The sequence below is a fragment of the Lepidothrix coronata genome, unplaced genomic scaffold (assembly GCF_001604755.1).
Source record: "Lepidothrix coronata isolate B3197 unplaced genomic scaffold, Lepidothrix_coronata-1.0 Scaffold6, whole genome shotgun sequence".
Taxonomy (NCBI): domain Eukaryota; kingdom Metazoa; phylum Chordata; class Aves; order Passeriformes; family Pipridae; genus Lepidothrix; species Lepidothrix coronata.
The window spans coordinates 7704949-7728757 of NW_016690186.1; the positions used below are offsets into that span (position 1 = coordinate 7704949).

At 38.6% G+C, this 23809-nt stretch overlaps 1 protein-coding gene across 7 annotated transcripts in view; it reads left to right on the plus strand.

Moving 5' to 3' along the window:
- ZNF521 (zinc finger protein 521) overlaps positions 1–23809 on the plus strand; it is a 236066-nt gene that overhangs the window by 17835 nt on the left and 194422 nt on the right. For 4 of the 7 annotated variants that reach the window (XM_017833336.1, XM_017833355.1, XM_017833364.1 and 1 more), the window contains 2 exons: positions 789–848; positions 6418–6597. In XM_017833336.1, coding sequence (XP_017688825.1) covers positions 789–848; positions 6418–6597 — 240 coding nt within the window. The remainder of the gene's footprint in view (positions 1–788; positions 849–6417; positions 6598–23809) is intronic. The other 3 variants (XM_017833380.1, XM_017833372.1, XM_017833345.1) reach the window with 2 other exon arrangements.

A 23809-nucleotide genomic window follows, 5' to 3' on the forward strand; every position in this document is an offset into this window, starting at 1 on the left:
GGTCTTTGGGAGAATAAAAAGGAAATGGTTCTGCCTTTTAGCTCTTCCCTTACTTTTGCTTTGGGAGAGTCAATCTTACTTAGGCATAGTATCAGAGCATATGAGAACAGCACTCTCTAATTTTTCAAAGTAGCAGCAGAATGGCTCTTGTTAGGTTCACTCACCCAACAAGTTTTGAATAGTGAATCTGACAAGAATTGTATTGTTTTTAGTTCTACTGCTCTGGAAAGCTGTGAGCCAAGGGAAAGATGCTGGCATGGTGTATACAGTAAAACAGCATGGGGTTAGTTCTCCTTTGCAAGGCTGTCTGCACTGCTGAGATGTTTGCTACTGAATATAGGATTATTATTATTTTTTAAAGCTTATGTATGAATTAGCACACACACCTCTCCCATCTGCCAGGAGAAGGCTTTCTCTTATCTGTGTGGAGCAAGCAGAATGTTAAAGCCCAGATTGTTCTCTCATTTAGTTCCATAATCAAATACAGTAAAGTGCATTGAAGACAAATATCCCAGAGGAAATTCGATTTGTTTTTTTAAGCCATGAAAATGATTTGATCACTCTGTTCTCAGATTTGTAGCTTCCATACAGCAATGTATTCTGTCTTGGTCTGGTCTACACTTTCGCACTTTGCAGTGCAGCTTTTCTTGCCTGTCTTGTGCAAGCATTGCTGGCTTTCAGAACTAAGGCTGGTGTAAAGATGCTAGAAACACTTCAGCTACCTACCTAACATCTTTTTTTGTTTGTTTTTTTTTTGTTTGTTTGTTTTGTTTACCTTTTTCTGACAGTAGAAGAAAATGAAACAGAGGACCATCAGGCAGGTGTGGGACACCCAGCAGCACAAACTGGTAATGCTGAATTCCTTCATTAGTGCTTGCTTACCATTTGACAACAGTATGAGGGATTTTTGTACTGGGGTGTTTTTGCAGTGCCTGCACTCTTCTTTCTCCGTTTCAGCTTAAAATGCATTCTTGGGGCTTGCAATGGAAAATAACATTCCTCTCCCGTTACCTTTCAATTTCTCACAATTAGAAATTCTGCCTTTTGTAGGTCAGTCAGCTGAAAGTGAGATGCTTCTAAAGTGCAGCATGCTTTTCTTTTTTCTCTTTTCTTTTTTTTGTTAAAAATAATTCTTCTCTACATTCCCCATGTAAAACACCACTCTATGCCATTTCAGATAAACTTGGTTATTCATTCCACTTAAACTATTTTTGTATTTGTAAAATATGTGCATAAGGGTAAATTCTTTTAAGATGTTTGTATAATTTCTTACCAGTCAGGGATTAATTAAGGGCTCCTTAAAATTAAGTCAGTGAGATTGTGTGGAAAAAACTGTTGTTTGAGTCAGGATCACAGGGATAAGTATTGTTATTAATGATGAAGAAATAATCATTAATTCCCAATAACAACAAGGACTCTTTTATTCTCTAACACGGTTCTGAGAATGCAAGAAATAATTTGTTTCTGTCTTTGGTAGTGGTTCCACCAAATTTTATCTGAAGAGAAAGACTGACTCATCTGAATAGTTTTATTCATTCAGCTGAGGTCACCTTTCGGTGTAAGGGCTGGCTCCTTAAGGATATTCCTCGAAGGCTAGTCATCTCTGAATATGTGTAGGTAATTTGTCTGAGAGCAGTTGGAGTTATTCCTCTTATGAAGGTTAAGAATGCAGTTAATTTTTTCTTCACTTAGAGGACTTTATATTTCTCTTATGGGTATGTGTTTCGTGCCTTTTATAGGTTCTAGTGGCTTTGTGCATAAACTAGATTGTGTGAAAAGAGTAAATAAAAGTGAGGGAGTTCTTTGCCTTTTTAATGGCAAATTTCTCAAATGCTTCTCAATGTACATATGTCTCCATTTAACCATCTGCAAACTTGAAAAAACCCCCCAACTTGTACTGCTGTAGACACATGAAGTTGAAAAATAGACAACTGCAAAACTGGACATCAATATGTCAAGGAATGGCTGCTTTTCTGTATTTTCTTAAAAATAATTCTCCATGGTTAAGTTGTCTTGCTAGTTACTTATTTCCCATCATGTCTTGTGTTGTTCTCTGTTTCTAAGCAGGATTTAGCATTCTGTTTTTCTCTATAGCAAGAATGCAGTGCCGATATTAAAGACAAAAAACCTTCTGATAGAGCAAGCAGTACAGAAGGCCCGCACTGTGTACACACTGCCAGAAGTTTTTATAGTAATACTTTGTATCTAAGCTCTGGCTCTAACCATTAAATGTGCTTTTTATAGAGTACCAAGTTATAATGTAGTGCAGCTACGGCATATTAATCTTACTGCAGAGATTTAATGAGGCAGTTGTTTTGCGATGGACACTATTGGGAGCAGGGAGCGACAGAGTTTTACTTTACCACTGAGCTGAAGAAATATTCCTTGCCTGGTAATAATTATAACCACATGATCTAAGTTTTCCTTTCTTTTGCCAGCACTTTTCCATGCAGAAGTGGCTTGGAAGGAGGTCTACTGCAAGACAGTGAAATGGATTGGAAAGGAGGCTGTTTTCTTGGTAGTTTGATGTTTTAGTTGTGATTATCTATGGATCCTTGCAACATAGACAGAAATATGTAAGATGAGTTTCAAGAATATAGACAGTCTTTGCCAGTCCACTGAGATGACTTTTAGATATTCATTACTTTTACTTGACTTTTATATGGGTTATAAAAAGTAAATGTGGTGAAACCTCGTTTTTACATGGGCAGAATAGAATTTCTGCTGGTTGGCCTTAAACCGCTCCCATACTTGAAATTAATTGAAGTCCATGGCTTTATTGCCTCCAACACTTTTAAGCCAATGCAATTTTTCATTTTCCCCAAAGTTGCAGTTTTATTAGACCAAGTTACAGCAATAACATCCCTTATGAGAAGGAGGAAGAAGGGAAGGGGAGAACCACCTGCCAGGGAACATAGTAATGAGAAAATCATGCTTCTTTTAATTTCCATTTATAAATAGTGTTAACATAATCAGGAACAGAAGACAACTGTTCTTTCTCTTATTTTTTTTAAGGTGCCTTAATAGGCTGAATTTATTTCTGTTCCAAAAAATTAACCTTCCTTTCCCTACTAGATAATTTTCAATGGTATCTGCAGGTGGAGACGATGTGTGTGTGTTGTTGCTGATGTGTATTGAAAAATTTCAGTTGGTGTATGGGCAGCCTCTGAAATAGGGCAGGGAAGTCTCTGGAAATGATGACAATGGTATTTGCAGATGTTGGGAAAAGTAATCTTACTGTGAAGACCATCTTTGTTGAGGAAATTGTAGCTGTGATTGTTGCAGATACTGGGGAGAAAGAAATGTGGGAGATGAATGACATTTGCCCTGAAGTCTACAGAAGAGCATGAGCTTTGAACAAGAGGTTAAAGAGAAAGTACAGATGAATGACTGCATATTACATTTATAAAATGTTTTCTTCTAGTCTTTCAAAAGAGCTGCTCAAATAAGGTAGCTTATCCTCAGTTGAAGTAACTACTTAAGATTAGACTAACTCTTGATGGAAGATATTTGTTGTTGCAGCAGAAAAGCTATCTATTCACAAAGCGTCCAAATGATATTTACTCTCTTAAATATCTTTTATTTTGGTGGTGACATCTCTTCACAGAAGCAGATCACAGTGGAAATGCATTCATTGAGAGGGGCTGAGACTGCCAGAACTCATTTCACAAAGCTGTCGTAGGCTAAACTTGAACCTAGGTCCCAGAGGGTCCCACTTAAGTGTTGACCTAAAAACAAATGTGCCAGTTGGCTAGAGCATGTATTCTAAAGTTGCAGCAGAAGGGAATAAGCTTGACTGACTTCTGTCCCTGTAGAGTTTATATCTGCAAATGCAGAAGGAGAAGCAAAACATTATTAGCCTTAAAATGATTCTAATTTTAATAACTGGTCGCTAAGTCTAAAGCTTTAAATTGAACAATTCTTTAGGCTTTTGTGCACTAAGGAGTGCATATGTGCCTACGTGTGTGTGTATTGCTGAATTCCTGTAAAACGCAAGTGCTTCTGAATAGTAAGTCTTGAGAATTCCCTTCCCTCCCTTTTCTTTCCTTCAGCATTGTACTTAAAGCAGTCAGACACTACTCTTATTTTAAAACAAACAGGTTTGTAAACTTTATGTGCAGCATTTAAATACTTGTGTTAAAATTCAAACCCAGTGCCCACATTTCCCTGAGTGCTCTCAGTTTTATGAGATGAAACTGGGACTTGAGCTGAACAACTAATAGTATGCAATGTGCACATGCTGCCTTCCAACAAGTGTTTAATGATGTTGGGGTCAGTTTGCAATAGTTAAGACAATTATTTAATTTTCCAAACTGCTTAGAACCAGGTGATCTCCTAACTGCTTTTATTAATCTTTGAAAATACCTTGGAAAATGAAGTGGTAATGGAAGTTATTAGATTTAGAGCATTTAATAATGGCTAAAATGACATAAGGTCTTTTTATTTAATTAGCATCCCTTTTTTGGTTTGTAAATTTGCAGACTACTCTTCTATTTGGAAGTAGCAGCCCAAGTGGAAATTTCCACTCTTGAAAGAACCTTGTGGATGTAATTTGTCATATAAGGACTCGGTGTATAGGCATGGCTTTTGCACGGCAAATATATTTTTGTCTTCAGAATGTGTTTTTTACTTTTAAAAATTAATCTGGTTTCTCTCTGTAATATAATTCCCTTAAAAATAAATTCTGCCCTTTACCCCTGTCAAAGAAATTCCTTGGTTTTGATCACAAGCCACATGGCATGAGAAAGACTTCCTGACATGGGTCATTTCCAGTTTTTGCTTGCAGGTCCATCTGTGTTTGCACAGTTGAAGGGCAGGGTGCAGCAGTGTGGACCAAAGGATGCAGAGATGATGAGAGCTCTGACCTTGGTTGTGGGCAGCAAGAAATACAGGAATGGCTGTGCCCACATTACTGTAGGGTGCTGAGAGAGGATGTGAGAGTGGTTTAAAGTGGAATCACCTTCCTGCTTCTCCCCACCCCTTCATCGCTGTAATATGAATTTAGTGTTGGCATGTTTTAGTTTCTTTCCTTCCAAGGAGTTGTGCGTGATCCTAATCAATTGAAATGCCAAATAAGGTGGGTTCACGGATACCACCTCTTTGTTCCCCTGGCCAAGAAGCCTACTCCTGGTTAGTCACCCACTTGGCTAAAGAGCACAACATCTTAAAATGTACTTGCACAATCTCCTGTTATTATGTGAGTTTGTCCCTGTTTTCTAAAATGACTTATTTCAGTCTCAGCTCTCTCAAATATCTAAAAGGAAAATGAGGCAGCCAAAGCAGAAAAGGGAAAAGTGGTGAAACACTTGCATTCCTTTTGCTGGAATGTACATAACCATTTTTCTTCTTCGTTTCACTTGTTGTACTGTGGTTCCCAAGGAAAAACAAAGTTAAGTGCCAGCTTGCTTTATTAGGGAAGACAGATTGTTTTATTTCTGTCTTTTGAAGGAAGCTTTTAGTAAAGTGGGCAAAAAGTCAGGAGTAGTTAAAGCTACTCCACTCCTCCTCAGAGGAGGAAAAGTTCTAGAGTATGCATTATCGCACTGGGCTGGTCATCTGCAGAACCAAGGCAGTGCAGCGAGCTCTGTGGTGTCTCTGCATAGGGGGTGGTGGTGAGACTGCATACTTCTTCCAGTTTAGAAGCTTCAGCTGGGCTCAGGGCTGCTGATCTGAGGCTGGAGCTATCCTGTTATCCCCAGAATGCCTGTTAGCATGTCAAACAGACAAAGCTTTCCTTGTGGACTCTTTAGGTTTTACAATAATTAGTTTCCAGTTTTCCATGATCTGGTGAACACAGGAGCTTGATCTTTTTTTTGAAGTCATACACAAGTTCAAAGCATGTGTAGCATTTTGACCCAGGGTATAAGCTTTCCAGGGCTTTGTGCGTCAAATAGTGTGGTGATGGAGTATTGGAGTGGGTTGTAAAATAAAGATTAATTTCATGTTTATGTAAATCAAATTTGTTAGTCTCTTAATTCTGGTAATTTCCTGTGAAACGCTGTAGTTAACAGAGAAAAGAAGTTCCTGCACACTTATTGATTTGATTTTTCTTTTCATTGAAAAACTAATTGCATAGGTGGTTTATCCTTTCTTATGATGATCAAAGCAGCTTCAATAGCTGTGATAAAATTGCCAAACCTAACACCGAAGCATGGAAGAATAGCTTCAGTGAAAAATGGAGCTGTGTTTGTGGGAGTAGAAGGGAAATTCTCTTTTCATTGAGATTAGAAAAAAATTAATGAAAAAAGGCCTCCTTTGCTTATTTAGCAATAAAATCTACAGTGTGCTGCAGGCTCATGCCAAGTATTTTTCTTCTCATCATTACCACAAGAACCTATTTTGGTTTTTTTTTTTTCTTTTCCTTTTTAAATATTCTCTTCTTAGATGCCTGACATCATGGTCTTGATTTTCTTTCAGACTCTAACTGTAAACTAGAAGACAAGGCAGAAGATGGAGATGTGCTAGACTGTAAGAAAAGGCCGGATGAAGGGGAGGAGTTAGAAGAAGAAGCTGTGCACAGCTGTGACAGCTGCCTCCAGGTGTTTGAGTCACTGAGCGATATCACAGAACACAAGATTAGTCAATGTCAACTGACAGGTAAACAATACTTATCACTTTGTGGCTTTGTGCACTGTTCTATTTCTGATTCCCATCCTCTGCTTCTGATCTCCTCCTTCCTTCCTCAGTTATTTTATTGCTGCACTCGAATGCTTGGGTGAGACCTTTATAAACAGATTTTGGGACAGGATTATACTGTAAATGGATCATTATAAATTTCCTTAATACCAAAGGATATATGCTGCTGGGAGTATTTTCTAGATTCATACTGTACAGCTTTCCATACTTTGCTTCTATGTGTATATTCCTAAGTCACTTGTGAATGCAGAGGGTATTTGTAAGTTGGGTTTAGGTATCATAATGTCACATAACGAATGAATTTGCACAATGGCATGTTGCAGATCTGAGCTGGATGTTGTGCTAGTGTCATCTGTTAACTATAAATGACTGTACAGTAATCACTACCTGAAAGTTGAGAGGAGCAAAACAAACTGTTAGAGGGAAAAATAAAATCTCAGGTTCAGTCAAGGAGCAGAACTGAGTGCTGATCAGATACTACTGAATTGAGTAGAGCTGGGTGAATGGACCTGTAGACCTCCCAGATTCCTCTTCGAAATTATTGTAGACAGCCCCCTCACTGAGAAAACCACATGAAATCTGCTGAAGTAGTTTTCCCCTCTAAATTTAATAGGTCTTCTGATGGTACACACTGTAGATCCAAACAGACGTGGTATCAACAGAAAGGCATTTATATTTTTTTAGTAGATATTACTTTTGGTTTAACCTCTACAGTGTAAAATGTATTTATTGTGTAGTGCAGTTATGTTAAAAACCTTTCTTTATTATGGCTTTTTCCTTAAGTAAGGAAAGCCATCCTTCCTGTTTGCGAATGCTTTTAGAAAGTGTGTATGTGCTCATGTTTGGAAAGCTTTCTGAGTTAGCTTTGGTTCCAATGGATTCATAGGCTAAGCCCTGTCAGAATAACATAAAAGTCAGATAGCAGTACTGCTCTTGAGGACAAAGTGTGAGAAGTGAGCAGAATAAGAGGGCAGGAGAAGAAGGAAAGTTGAGGAAGTAATGTGAATTTGTCAAGTGATTTTAATCCTTACTTCAAATTATGGAAGATGAAAATCTGCTGCAGCAAGAAGTGTTTGCTTTTATTAATATAATGCTTTGCTTTTCTTGCCTGTAAAATGTTTTTCTGACTTAAGATACAATCAGTTCTGTCATTTTCTAATCACTCCTACAACCTCTAGCTTGTACTTTTCTACAGTGCTCATGGTTTCTGGCAGTAGGGATATTCTCTCCTGACTTCAATAACTTGGATATTTTTCTCTCATTTTCTTCTTGCCTCTCTTCTTTCTTTTGCTCTTTCTGTGTTGAAAAATTAGTGGCTTCAGCTTATCTCTTCCTTCCCTCTCCTGGAAAGCGCTCCCCCTGCCCCAATCCCCTGGAACTCCCCTTTACTGTGTTGGATCCCATTTATTCATCCCTGTGGTTTTTTTACCTTGATCTGATACAACCATTTCTCCTTTCTGGTTAGCTAGTTGCTGCCCCTTTCTACCAAGTGTTTTCTCCGCTTTAAAGCAGCAAGCAGAATGCACTGAACAGTGCTTGCACAGTTGGGTTGAGAAACTGAAGAAAAGCAGGTGGGGGGAGCAGTAAGTAGGAAGAATCCCAGAGCACTGCTCCTGAACACAGCAGTTCTGGCTGAGAGCAGTGTTGCTAAATGAAAGTGAAAATAAGTACCCTGGATTAGTCAAGTTGGGGTGCATGTGTGAAGGTAGGAATATATTTTTGATAGCAGAGGATGGGGAAATGAAAATGAATCTTGAAGGAAATTGTTTAAGTTCCTAAAAATACCTTTGCCTTTCTTTCAAGGAAACTTGTGGTAATGAATGGGTAGAGATCAGACTGTTTGAAAGCTAATGAAGTGAACAAAATCTGAAATTGCACACCCTTCTGGAGTACAAAGTTGACAAAAAGCCAACTGTCCTCTGTTTCTAATTATAAATGACCTAAATACACCCTTAGAGTTGAGAAAGGGGCCTGAATGGCATGGCTGGAGTTGAGAATTTCTTAAGCAGAAAAATGCTAAACAGGTAGTTAGTGAGGTAAATATAATGCAGGGTCCTAAGGTGCGTGTATGTCCTCACACTAAGAATACAACATTTAAGAAAACCTCATTGGTTTAAATTGTTTTTAATTAATCAGTGACAAACAGTTGACAGACATGTAGCTTCCCTTTCTTTTTTGAAACCCAGTATATATTTGACAAAAACAAAGCTTGCTTTTAGCATTTTAGATAAGCTCTTTGGACTCTTTCTCTTGGACTTCCAGAAGTGCCTTTGGGTGCTATGCTCAAAAGGTTTTTTAAAATGTGTGCTGGTTGCACCTCCCTTGCTCCTCACAGTCTTCTAATGCAACAGGGTGTTACAAAATTTCTCTGGTTGCCTCCTTTTGGAGGAGTCTCAGTCCCAGAAATTAGGAGACACCCTATGATGCCTACTAATATGTCTACAAATATATCTGTCACTAAGTTGCTAATGAAAGCCAAAAGGTTTACAAAATTTGCTTTTTCTACTCTGTTCTGTTATTTGGATCAACTCTGTGGAGGAGCGCAGACCATGTCGTCTTATCATGATGTAAGATTTTTCCAATCTGTGTCTCATCTCAGGTATGGAAGAGTTGCCCAAGATGTCCATTATGTAAAAACGCCAGAGCTGTCAACCTCTAAAGTTCACATTTGAGTTGTGAAGCCCTCCAAACCCTGATTTTTCAGATGGCTGAGCCATCCAGCTTGTCTGGATTTTACTCAGCTTCGCTGAGGTGCTCTGCGAGGTGCAACAGGGTACTGTGCTTCAAGTATTTATGAATTGCATATGTTGATCCAGTTGTATGGTCATTTTCAACAAACAGGATGGCAAAACAATGGCTTAAGACAACCCTTTAGTAAACCCCTGAATATCAAACATGAGATTTGAGTGTCATAGTGCCTTGACAGTCCCTAGTTCTGCCAATCTTGTAATATGCTTGAGAACGTGGCTAGACACTTTTTATTCTCAAATTGATACTGAGGCTTCTAGTTTTTGCATTTGAAATTATCAGATGTGTTTCTCTGAATTTTTGAAGTTCAATGGAAGGAGTAAAATTGCTTTATTGAATCTTCATTCTATATTCTCAACCAAAGATAGGAATGGGGAGAAGGGAGCTGGTTTATCTGGTTTATTAAACAGTGCTCCCAATCTCTCAAAGTGTCAGTCACCCCCACCTATTCAGAGGATAGTGGAAGATGAGAGTTACTTACAACTCTGTGAGATTTAGCTCTCAGGTTCTTGAATTACTGTTCTCTTGCAGGTTTTTTCAAAGGAGGAGAAAAAAATTCTCCCCAACTGGTTCCTTTCTGTAATCTGTTGTTTGAATTGAACTCATGTTCTTTTTTCTAGAGGAGGGCATAGTTACTCTTTTATCCTAATGTGTGCACTATTGATCTTTTCAATTTGGGTCTGATCCAGTATCCATTGAAGTCAATGAAAAGATTCCCATTGACTTCAGTGGGGGATGGAACAGGCCCTTCATGAGCTATTTAGTAATATTTTTTGCTATCTTCTGAAATTCTTGTACTGAAGCTTTCTCCGAAAAGGTGATGATTTATTTATGTTAATTGCTGACAATTCCTGTGATGTTTGTGGAATACAGATAATGGATAAATGGGGGGAAAAGTCCAAAAAATGCTTTGCAATACTTGTAACCAAGGACAGATAAGATACTGAACTATATTAATTTAGCCATTACAGAAGATTGGCAATAAAAATATGGATTTAATAGTGATTCTGTCTGATGTTAATGCTTTTTATTCTTCCTGCAGCATTTCATTTAATAACTCAAGCCACTTGCACATTGTCACCCTCTATGTTGTGTGTATAAGCAAAGGGTCCAATTAGCATGGCTATGAACCTGATGCCTTTCTAGTATATGTCAGTTTGAATCTCACTGTAGGAACATAGATGCAGGATCAAATATGGTGCACTACTGATAAACCCTCAACTGCACCTTCTCTCCTTCTGCCAACAGAAAAAGAAACTTAACTTTTTGCATTGCTGCCATATATGCTGTTGGTAGGGCACAATTTGTCTGACGCTTTTCCTAATTGTCTCCAGCATGAGTTATAATCTCTTTTCCCTGCACTGTTTATTTCACCTTTCAGCCCTCAGAGATCCTACTTTAAGAAGTCTCCTGTGTATATGTGAGACATCTATATGCCTCTCCACTGGCTGGCTCTGTGTTCAGAGGTGTTCAGCTCAAGCTTGGTTCTCTTCAATATTCTGTAGATCACTTTGGCATCAGAAATCTCAGCTATAACCAGAGTAATACTAGAAAAACGAGCATCATACTTGCAGCGAACGTGCCAGTCTAGTTGGCAGAGCTGCTGAATACAGTGGACATCCTGGCACACAAGACTGCCATTTCCACCTGAATGTCAGTAGACCTAGTGCATGTTACAGGACTTCTCTACTAGCCTTGTTGGCATTACAGGCTGTAAAATTTGCCTGAAAGTGGACTACTGAATCCTGTGCAGTCCTGGCTTTAAGGCTAAGGGTGTTCTGAGGTAAAAGACATGAGGTATTTCTCCACTGGGGATATTTATTTTACCTCTAAGTGATTAGGTAAACTTAGTTTTATGCTTTGGGCTCTAGCTTAGTTCTAGAGCTCTGACAGTAAGTATGTCAGGTAGAGCTGATAGCCATTCCTGTTATCCCCTAAGCTGTTTCTGATGTTGAAAAGGTTACTGGTTATCACTGCGTGTCCCCTGCCAATGAAGGGATGCAGTCATGCCCTTTAGCCCTGTTCAGAGATTCCTCTCATATGCCATCTGAAAAGAATTCCATCAGATGTATTAGGTGCCCATTGTTCTGAGTGCTGCTCTCCATCAGCACTGGAGTATCCCAAGGCTGGGAACTCCTGGCTAAGTCAGTATTTCTGTGTTTCTGACTATGACCAAAATTAATTTTCATGGATATCATCATCATCCTGTGTGGTTGAGAAACACCTTCTTGCATGTCTAGAAATAAGAGCTTGTGCTACCTAACAGCTTCACAGACAGCATTCACCACGAGTTATCATGGGCTTAACAAACAGGAAGTAATAGAGATTCCACTGTAATGGTTTCCTTCTCTTTCCCCTTTTCTCTTCTTCCTCGTGCCCAGAAATCTTTCATCTTTCTGAATGAGCTGATAATGCCAGGACCATCCCTTCACTAGAAGACTTAAAAAATTTCCAGGGGATTTTGTCCCAAAGGTTGTATGCTGTGCATAGTGAGACTACAAGGTAAATCCTCTGAACACTTGGTGTTACCATGCTTTGATATCCCAGATAGAATTGCTCTTCCTACTAGCAAAAGAATCCTAGAACTGGCCAAATATATTTCATTTCTAGCCATTGTTTTTTCAGTTTTCCACTATGTGTGTGGAGAAAAGATACAGGACAAGGGTCCTTGGTCATTTCTGCAGTTCAGAGAAAAATCTGAGCTTGATAAAGGTGCTTCTGAGGACAAGGACCCTAAGAAGTTAAATATATGATGCACCAAAAGCATATTCATCTGCCTCATTGCAGTTGGTGGCACACTGCCAAGCACTGTTTGCCAAGTACAGTTACTTCACTTGAGAGAGCCACCCTTTTTCTCTTGAGAGTTCTTGCACCAAGGACTGCATATGGATTTTACATTAAACAATTATTGAATGAAAGACAAACAGTGTTTGAACTGGGGACTTGAGCTCAGGCCTCTCTTTTTCTTTAGAGGGCTTCCTAGTTGCTGTATTAGACACATGCTTCTACTTTTCTATTTGCTTTGGACCACAAACTTCTGACGTCCTTTCCACAAAATGGCATTTCCACAAAATGACAGACAGTGGAAAGCAGACCCTCACCTCCAGTTTCTTGTCCCAGACAACACACATGGTAGTTCAATGTGCTTCTTTGAATTTGCAAGTTGCTGACTCGCATCCTTTCAGGATTATGTGGCACAGAATCCATATCAGCAAATCCTTGATATTTGCAGAAAAAGGGGGATAGAGCGGTAACTACAGTCTCTGTGTCCAAAGATCATAATTTTGAATTCAGAGGGCAATGTAAAGCCTGTCAGTTGACTTGGATGGAAGATTTATATGCATTACTGAATGGTCAACACTATACAGAATCTGCCACACAGAAGTTCATGTGCAGAACTGCATGCTCCTATGGAGAATAGAGGAAGGTCTTGATGGTTGTGTTCTTAGATTTTCATATCAAAATTCTGATAAAATACTTCTGTAGGTAGCTCCTACAGACATGCTCAGACATGGAGGGAACTTTTATAGGGTGGAGCTGGAAACTGTGAAAGTAGACTGCTTAGCCTTCTTGCTCTTTTTCGAAATCTGTGTGCTTTATCTTTAGGAGACAATAGATCCATGATGAACAGCCAACACAGGCATAAACCCCTCCCCTTTTGCTTTGAAACCATTAAACTCTGCTGTTGAGATTGTTAATCAGTCATAAAACCAATAGATCTTCACCTCCTGGGTGTTTTAAAAGCAGCCTGTTGCACTTCCTGAGTTGTCTGTCAGTGACCTCTTGTAAATGAAAGCAGCTGATGATCTGTGTTATGGAACTGTTATTCTTGACTTGGGGAACCCCCGTAATAAACCTGTTCACAAGCATTAATTGTGCCAGAACTCTTGCTCTGTTTGGAGGTGGGAGAGGAAGCAAACAATGTCTTCCAAGGAGGTTTGAATGCTTCCTGTATATCTTTCATTGATAATTTTTTTCCTGATTTTTTCTTCTTATTTTCCTCTTATTCTAGCCTGATTTTCCATCACTAAAAAAGGTTGGTGATTTTCTTAGCACATACTAGCAAGGATAGTTTTGTTTGCCTTATCTACTCCATGTGTCCACCAAGGACTTCACACCATGTGAACCTGAACTCCCAACATAATGGCAAGATACTGGATCTGATCCAGTGTCCCTGCATGGGTGAGGGCACCATTGCCTTGCTGAGTACCATGGACAGAGACACCTCCTTGCCAGCTCAGGAAGTATTGGTCTGCAGCAAAAGTGCTCAATTGGAGACTGTAGTTCTCTCATTGGCAAAGGGATTTGGTGTAGGTGGCCCCAGTGCAGGGGTTACCAAATCTAATTCCTGGTAGAACTGTCTCTCTGCTGTGTGCTGTCTTTCACATTTAAATAATCTAGTATTGTATATGGAGCTCTCAGGGCTCATCTTGCAGCTCTTTGTGCCTTACTGGGCAAATGGAGTATGGCAGCAGAGTTTGTCCAAAGTGCTCTTACATGAATCCAGTCATCCTGGAACTTGGCAATCTCACACTTGAACCAAGCTTTTGCTCAAAGGTTCCCAAGTAAATACTCTTTCGCTGAAGATACAAGTGAATACTGAGGACAACAGTACACTGGTTGGCAGTGTGTTAAAAGACATCATGCGTCTGTCACCTACAGTCTGTTTTAGAATCATAGAGTCATTAAGGTTGGAAACGGCCTCCGAGATTATCGAGTCCAGCCTTTGACCGAACACCACCATGTCAACTAAACCATAACACTAAGTGCCACGTTCAGTCATTTCTTGAATACTTACAGGGATGGTGACTCCACCACTTCCCTGGGCAGCCCCTTCTAATGCTTTTCACTTTCAGTGAAGTAATTCTTCCTGTTTTCCAACCTGAACCTCCCCTTGAACAACTTCAGGCCATTTCCTCTTGTCTTATCACTGGTTGCCTGGGAGAAGAGGCTGACCCCCATCTGGCTACAACCTCCTTTCAGGTAGTTGTAGAGAGTAGCTCCCTAGCTTCTTCAGAGTTGGTTTAAGTGCCTTCCTGGCACTCTGTTGAAAATCTGCCCTAGCTAGATCCAGAACTTTGCTTATTACATTGACAGTCTGTTGTTCCATTTATTTATAGCCACTGCTGGGTGTTCTAAAGGTCAAGCCGTTTCCTCACAGAACATTTCCAAATGGGCAGTACAGAGCATCTCTCTGCATTACTGTTTGGGTACTTTGACTTTCCCATTGAATATTAACTTTGCTCTCTGAGTGTTCAAGTGACATCTCCTGCCTGTTTCAGAAGAGGGTCCAGTTTCTGAGATTTGCCAGGTGATGACATGAGGTAATCCACTGACCTTTATCAGGCATTCTGTGCAGAACGTAACTGCCAGTGCTCATTCCAGTTTTGGGAGAGCAGTACTATAATCACTATTTGATCTATGCAGCTGAAATTCCTAATTCTCATTGTTCAGGAAAGATGGTTGCCTGCAGGGAAGGGAAGGGAGGGGGCAAGGGGAATCATCAACACTGGCACATATGTGAAGAAGAAAAAATAGTCATTACTTACCCTATGATAACTATGTTCCTTCCAATTACTGTTGTAATCAATATAGATCCTGTGGCCAAGCTTGTCTTGCTTTTCACAGTCCTCAGTAATACAGACTTTGAATTGTAAAGCTGCTGCTGATACAGGGTCGTAGCTACCCTGACCTTTTTTCAGTACATGGGAATTCATGTGTATGATTCCAACAGACACACTATTAAAAATAAAATAATGATTGTCTTGCATGTATGCATATATATACACCTGCAGTCCATATTGACTACAGTGTTTCAGAGAATCAACTACTGTGGAGTAAATAAATACCTGTTGTTTATTTTATGCTTCTATTTTACTGGAATATATATAATATATTGTCAGTGTATTACAAAATGGATCTTGTTGCCATGACAAATTGTTCTTTTTAAGTGGTGAATTTCCTGCACCTTCTAAAATAATTTTCTTGAAATACTTGCTGTTTTTATTATTGGTGCTTGCTTTAATTACCATTTAGAAATGAACAGAATGGGAGGTACAACAGATTATCATTACTTATATGTTCAGCAGTAAATTCATAGCTTGAAAACCAAATGTAACAAAATGCCCCACAGCTCTTTAACACTTTGCTTAATACAGTTGTAGAAAAACGTTAATTCATGTTTATACAATCAGCTGTAGGGTTTTAAGGCTTCCGGGCGATGTGGTAGTTCACTAACACACCACCTATGTGGGCTTTGTTTATCCTTTCAAACATCATCTGAAGGGTCTAAAAAACCCACTTTTCATGAAAAAAAAGAGAGTAGTTGGAGGAGAAAGGTCTTTAAAAACATTCCACTCCCTGCCTGGTCTTGGCATAATTTCCTGTCTGGGGTGGTTCAAAGTCACTTCTGCTTCCATACTCAGAAGGAATTGGGTTAAGACAAAGAGAAAGCATATTTTAATTCACCCAAAGTGTTCTGAACTATACTTTGTGCCTTTTGAGAAAGACACCTTTTGTATTAAATACTCTGTTGTGGAAATCCAGTGTGATGTTCAGATAGAAATTTAGCCCTGACACGGAGTGCTGCATCTGTGGACAACACTGGAACCTGCAGTCCGTTTTACTAAAGCTCCTCTGTCTTTTACATGACACCAAATATGCCATTAATTCCAGCCGTTCTTCCAAAATGACTGAGAGTTGAGGCAAACTCTTTCTCAGTGTGAACCCTTCATATTCCTAATTTTATATCCCTGTACTTATACTAAGAGGTCATAGTCCTTAGCTGGGGATATCATTTGGGAATGCTGTAGTGTAACTGAGATCTATGACCTCTTAATAAGCATCAGGAGCAAGAGATCGGGATCATTCTACAACATGCCCTGGGGGTACTTTCCCTTCAAGAAGGCAAGCTGGAGCTGTTCAACTTTTTTCTTTCTTTCAGTTTTTTACCTTCAGGGGGAAATTGATCGATTTGGAGATGATTATTCCATAATCTCTGAATTTTTCTCTTCTACGCTGCAATGGGAACTCCTTGAAGTTTAAAGGGATGAATCTCTTGTGTGCACTGTGGAATGAACCCAAGGAGTTTATGGGGACAGCAGTCCTTTTTGCACAGTTAGTGTAGTTGTAGGCAAGTTTGGAAATAAAATATCAGGAGGATCTGTGGACAGAAAAGGGTAAATTTGTTATTAAATTTGGCTGACTAAGTGTGATCACTTCTCTCAGTGGATGCTTCATTTGGGATTTATTTTCTGGGGAGGAAAGTGGGATTTACCCAGAAATGTGGGTATATTAAAGACACGGTAGACATGAGAGTTGTCATTGAAGCAAACTAGAAAAGGTGAACTAGCAGCTGACTTCTAAAAAATTCAAACTTGTCAAAGAGTATTTGTTATGGATTTAATAAAAGCATGAAATGCAGGGACTTCATCTGTGAAATTTTGGTTTAAATTTACTCTTAACAGTGATAACAAAATCAAGTTTTTTTACATGTACAAGTAAAGTGATTTAACATTTTTGTCTGTAATATTTCTGAAGCACATAAAATGCCATAAATTATTTTGCCTTTATGTAAAAACAAGGAAAGTATGTTTTCAGGACAGGGAACGAACTGAAACACCTCAAAATGTCTTTTGAAATAGAGTTCTATGTAAGATAATGCCATGGATTGGTGTTTTTAATGTGATATATATAATATATGGAAATTACTTTTAAATTTCATAAAAATACCTGTCACTGGTTTATTACCTCCCTCACTGTGACCAGAACTGGTGTGTCTTGTTTGTTTTACTGCTGGATCCCAGCAGGAAGTGCAGTCTAATGACTGAAGGAAGGTTGGGTGACTCATGCGGGGGAGGCTGGAGAAGGGTCAAGTTTTTCAAGTACTTTGCAAGCCTTCTACCAGCTGAAAAAGCAAAGCATGGGGAAATGAAATGGCAGTTGCTCATTCACCTTTCTCTGACAAATGCAGGCTTCAGCATGAATGCATAACACATCAGTTTTACTGTTAACACATTAATTAACATCGGTAATTTTTCACGTGTATGTGTTTATTTCTTCTTGTTGTTATCTGACTTCAGTTCATGGCCAGGAGTCATTCTTGGAGTTTTGCAAAACACTATGTTCAATCTTTCCTGTAAATTCAGTTTCTAAGCAACACATCTTTGTCCTGAACTATTTTAATATGTCAATAACCATAGGTTTATGTGTGATTCTAATTACTCTTCTAAACTGCCTTTGAAATACTTAAAACAGCTTTAATATTTGCTTTTTCTGTCATGTTATGATTAGAATATTGTGTATTGCAGGACAATCTTTTCTTCTCTGGGCATCTGTATGTAGCCTGCTGGAGAATGTTCTTCAATTTTTGTCCATAGGTTGTTGTCTATAATCCTTGCTTCACTAAAACCAGTGGAAAAGTCATTATTATGTTCATTGAGGGCAGGATTTCTACTAGTGAGTTCAAATTCTCATTCTGTTGCTTTCAGGATTCTTCAACTTGGCGCCCTGATCTCTGCCTTTCCATCACTCTGTCATTTAAAAACAGTCAGCGCTTAACTAACTTATTTCCAAATAACACATCCCAAACAAGTGATAGGCGGTGGTATTAACCCTATAGTTGCAAACAGTTTCCCATGGCAGGTAAGTTTGAAAGTAGAAAAGCTTCTGCTGTCTGACATGATACTAGGTTCTCCGAAAAGCAAGGGCTGAGAAAATGGAATAATGCAGTTTATCTTATGAAAATTACATTCTGCCTCTTTTGTGACATTCTCCACCTGCCACTGTCGTTGATTTTTATCTTGTCATTTAGTGTACTTGCTACTGATACTACTTTTCTGTCTTTGTTATCTTTATACTTTCTGTTCTTACTGAGGGTTTCTGGAGTTCTACTTTTATTTCTGTTGCCTTTTTCACTATCAGCAGGTCAGGTATCCCTGCAGCTCTCTGTTTGACTGAGAAGGGTGGAGATGATTTTCTGTAGTGCTGCAATATCCCACTGCTTCTCTCCTTCTTGTCTGTTCTCCCTCCTTTTGCACTCCACTTTTCTACTGTTTGTTCATTTTTTGCCTCTCCAATCTCCAGAGTAGTGCTGCTATTCCTGTTGGGTACTTCAGCAAGAATAGCAGAGTGAAACTCACTCAAAATACTTGATTTCATTCTACATTCTCTGTTGGACTCGATGGTGCTTTTTATAGGAACCAAGAACATAGCTGCAATTTCAGGTCTACGGCCCATCTTGTTATTTGCACAGTCAACCATTGCAAGAGTCTCATCCTTGATTTGATCACTTTTGGATTATTTTTATGAATGCTCCAGCTTTTGTATAATGTTTCTTTAGGAACATACCATAGTGGATACCGCTGAATGTATCACAAGTTCCCAAATTGTAGGAGCATTTACCCCTCATAGGGTGGGACAAAAGAGTGGAATTCCACAGAGCATATGTTTTTTTGTTAATGCAGGCATAGCTGACCCTGACATATTGTTGAGGGTGACTTTGTGTGTGCCGACTTGGCTTCATGAGAGGCATGTAGCCTTTTCCGTTGCATTTCAGTTATTGGACAGTGCCTGAAGTGCTTAAAAATTACTTGTGCAGTTCTCCTCTATGGGCATGGAAAGAGGCCCAATACAAATTAAAGGCTAAATTCTACCTTTTGCAAAATTCATCAGCTTGGATATGAAATCAAAGAGCATCTCTGTATACTGTGAGTCCCACACATTTTTTCATACAATGTTTTTGAAACTGCGCCTCAGTCAGTGGATCTGTGAAGGTGATGAACAGGGCTAGCAGATGTGACTGATTAATATGTGTTCACTGTGTCGGAATTGTTCTTTGCATGGGGGGAAACCTTATATTTTATATACCTGTAAGAATTGCACGAGGCCTTTCATCGTCTATGCTCCAAATCTTTTTTGCAACTATCTATCTACAATACCATTAAATGTAGCCAGCTTTGCAGAAAACAGCAGCTAAGACCCATGAGACATAGTAGGGGGAGACAGGAAACTGTCCAAGAATAATGTGGCAAACCTCCTGCTCTTGTGAAAAATGCCACAGGATCTTAGCTGTCCACAAAAAGCACCGTAACTTTTAAGATGCAAGTAGGTGGATTGTTCCACATGTGCATTGTCAAAAACTGGCTGATGCATTGTTTTTCACGTGAGTAGTACTCACGGAACTTCCATGTTTCAGGATGATATGACTCTTCCTTGTCACTCCTTGGTTTCAGAAGTAACTGACAGCACAAGCTCTTTTACCATACACAGAGGGAGGCTGGCCATGATAACCCAGCCATAGCTGGAGAAACCGTTCTGTGTGCAAGGGCTGTGACATCTTGAGTCATGGGTTTGAGGAAGCAGCTCAGAGTAGTGTTTAACCCTAAAGTCGTATTCTGGCCCTCCCTTGTCTTCTTACCTCTGCTCTCTGGGAGCTCTAGCACAATATTTTGACTTGTGAGCCCAGAGGGTTGACTGTGTGGCAGACGCTTAAGGTAATTATGGGCTTACTTTTACATTTTGCTGTCAAATTACGTAATTTTCGATAGAGGGCATAATGTATGCTTTCTAAAACATACTCATCGAGGCTTGGGATTCTGCTTCTTATTACGTAGCTTAAAAATCAGACCACGTGTTTTAGCAGACCCCAGTACAATTGCCATAAAATGCGTGTAGCATTCCACCCTTTCCTTCCGTAACATTCTAGGATGTATAAGTACAGGATGCTCTGTGGAAGAAAAGTTTGGATTTGAAATCTTTTACTGTAATACATGGTATGTGTTTACCAAACTGTGGAAGCTATTAGGGGTACAGGAAATGCTGTGTATTTAAGCAGTCAATATGCTCTTAGTGAATTGAGACATGGAATAATCATTCTTCCATCAGCCAAGTGTAGTAAATGTGGTTTGCAATCCAAATGTTATTTGCATAGTTTATAGGCTTGCCAGCTATTGTCTTAATGAAGTATATAGTTTTATCAGGACTATATGCCAACTTGTGAGGAGGGGGAATGGGAAGAGCAGAGAACAACATCTTTTAGAAACAAATGAAAAAGAAAATTTTATTATTTTGCTATTGACTAAAAATAACTGTAATTTTCATTACAGTTGCATTTGGTGACACTGGAAGTGAAGAAATTGTACTTTGAATGTAAAAATGGTTTTTAACGTTTCTTCTGCTCCCATGGAAGAATCTTTTTTGGGATGGAAGAGATACATTTTTAAGCAAGCATCTTTTTCTATAAAAAGATGTTGCAACTTTTATCTGGCTCTAAGTTGCTCATTATAGTATCCTCTTTTTCCTTCTTTCTTATACATTGCTTAAAATGCTAGATAAAAGATCTTCTTTCTTACTGCTTCTCAATGAGCAGTTAAACCAGATTGAAAGAAGAGTTATTGCATGTTAATTAGATTGCTTATTAGCTTTAGGGACATGGTTCCAATATAGATCTCTGTGGTTGTCTTTTGTATAATACATTTTCTCGTAAAGGTGTTGTATGTTAAAATTCCAGTATAGTTATACAGGAATTATATAGTATGTTTCAATTAAACGTGTGCTTTGCAATTAGCATTTTTGGTTGCATTTCATCTGTGAGAAACACGGACAGTCTTTTTTTCCCCTCAAGAAACTGTCCATCATCTCCAAAAAGTGTCTATATTTGTACATGGATAGGTAACCTACACTTGTGAAATGCTTCTAAAATAGCATGTGTAATGTTATATCATTGCGTAAGTAAAGACTGTAGCATTCCTCTTTTTGCAGAATTTATGGGCATAATCTGGCATACCATATTTTAAGAAACACTAAGCCTGTCTGAGGAAAACGCCTGAAGGATTTCTTACTTCTCTCCCTATTTCTGTTGTTTCATTTTTTGGTTGGGTTTTGTTTGGTTTTTTTTTTTAACACAGGCCTGGCTTAGATTTGTGTAGTTCATTTGAAGTTCATGTAGCTCATGTATTATTTGTCCAAAAACAGATAGCTATATAAAGTTACTTTACCTTAAAATTTGCAACTACAAAACTGATCACGTAAAATGAGTCGTCTTACGTTCTGTGGCGTGATCCTTCTGTATCCTGCACTGTTTTCTATGAGCTAGAACAGGAAGAAGGAAAGAATGAAATTCCTATTTCCAATATAAAGCATACTTGGTGACTTGTTTCCTCCCTGATATTTAAAATTAGACCCATTCTCTAAACCTACTTTCTTAGCATTACCAGAACTACCACTGTTTTCTCTGGGCTGAGGAAGCATAAAGAAATTATTCCCAGACTGAAAGCCAGTAAACTTTAGGCTAGAATTTGCCTTTACAGGTAAAGGTAAGTAATTTCACAGAATATTAACCTTCTTCACATTGCCTCATTATTCAAGGCTGTGTCTTTCTAACTTCTTGTTTTCACCTTCCAGTTTTCATTCATTTTTTAAAATCTTTTACCTTTCTTCCTTTCTGTATTATATTTGCTGAGAATAGAGAAGACGCTTGTACAGACAGAAAGGGAAATTATGTGTGTTTGGTCTAGAGGGATTTTTTTATAATAATTTATGAGTAGTAGAAACCCGATCATCAATGACTATTGTTTCTCATTTTCAGGACTTTTGTATTATAATTATTTGGTTTTTTAGTAGATTCTTAAGTGAAAGAAGAGACAGGGTTATTCAATACAGACTTGAGGAAGAAAGTGAGGAAATGTTTCTACTTGATTGTTGACAAGAAGATTAATACAAGCCATTGCTCCCTCATGAAGAAAATATGTTTGAAGTCCACTCATCTCTTCCATTGTTAAGCCATGAGTAGATTTTAAGCTTTTTAAAATTACTGATCCTGAAAAGCCAACCTACACACATGAGGTTCAGAGCTTCAGAGAGTGTATAGTTGAATCTGGAGGGGACCAGGTGAGGATAGATGAGTTAGACAAGTTACTGTTACTTTTTATTAGTAATTACTTACAGTCAGAATCCTCTGCTTTGTGCAGATAATTAGTAATGTCAATGTTTTCATCCAGAGAAAGGCATACAGTTTCGCTTCTTTTTTTTTTTTTTTTTAATAATTTTGAACTTCCATTTTGCAGTGGTTGATGAAGAAATACTGAGACTGTGTCTCAAATGCTGCCTATCTGGGCTTTAGTTCCCAATGTACATTTTTTCCTTAAGCCTTTGATGTACTTATCCTCACAGTGTCTCAGAAAGGTTAGGAAGCTCTAAGGATGCTTAAAAATTAAATAAAAAATGAACTTAATTACTTAAGGTGAAATACACATGAGGTTGTGATCCTGAAACATTTTATTTGCCTAAAACACCTTCCTGGCACGCTTACTGGTGTCTTGTCTTGTCCGGTGCCCAGAAGTAGCACTGTTTTCTCTAATTTGAGGAATCATAAAGAAATTATTTCCAGACTGAAAAGCAGTAAACTTCAGACAAGAATTTAACTTTACTGGCACAGGTAAGTAATTTCACTGAGTATTAGCATTCTCTACATTGCTTTATTCTTTTGATAATCTAATGCTTTACACCACGTCTTCCAGGCCATCAGCAAAGGAAACTTTTGCATATGAAGTGAAATGGTGTACCAGGGAATTATTATTCAGGAATACTCCACTTCCAACTTTGGGGCATTAAGATGCACAGATTATTTTAAAAGAAAAAGACACAGAAAAGACATAGTGATAACTCTGCCTTGCGTATTCAGATTGTTTTTAAATAGCATCATGCGGTTAAAGTGCAGGAAACTGCAGCTGGAGATCCTCTGTTAGAGCTGTGAGGAATGAAGGATGTGAAGTGGAGGTTCTTTGTTCAGTGGTGTTGCGTTTCTCACTGTTCTTTGCCCTTTTCCCCTTGGCTTAGGGGGGAAAGAGGAATATATGGCACTCCAGGATGAAATTACTGGTACATCGCAGACCTTCTAATTTAATTAGAATTATAAGCTAGGCTTTTCCTTATACTATGCCAATTAATATTGTTACAGAGAAACAAGTCAATGGTGCATGCACATACTACCAATCATTCCCCCAACAGATTTCCATATGACTGTAAAACTAAACTGGTTTCCATGTTGTCCTTTTCCCATGATGGTTTACATCATTGTATTTAGGATAGAAAATGAATTCTTGTGACTCTGAATTTAAACTTTGTGGAACCTGTCTGAAAAGTAAGATCTGGAGGTATAAAATTTGCACCAACGGTGCTTTGCTACAATTTGATTTGCACTACTGGGTCCTATCCATCAAAGCTTCCATTTTAGAAAACATTTTATGTGAATCTGTCTTTATGAAAAGTAAAGCAAGCTCTTATACAAATGCCTACTGTTTATAGAATTGTATTCAGAAGTGTGTCTCTTATTTGAGCTCTCAAATACTTATCTCTGCAACTCCAAAGTAAAGGATGAGGCTTGAAAGATTAGAGGGTGACATCTGTTAACTCTGGCTGTTTTGCA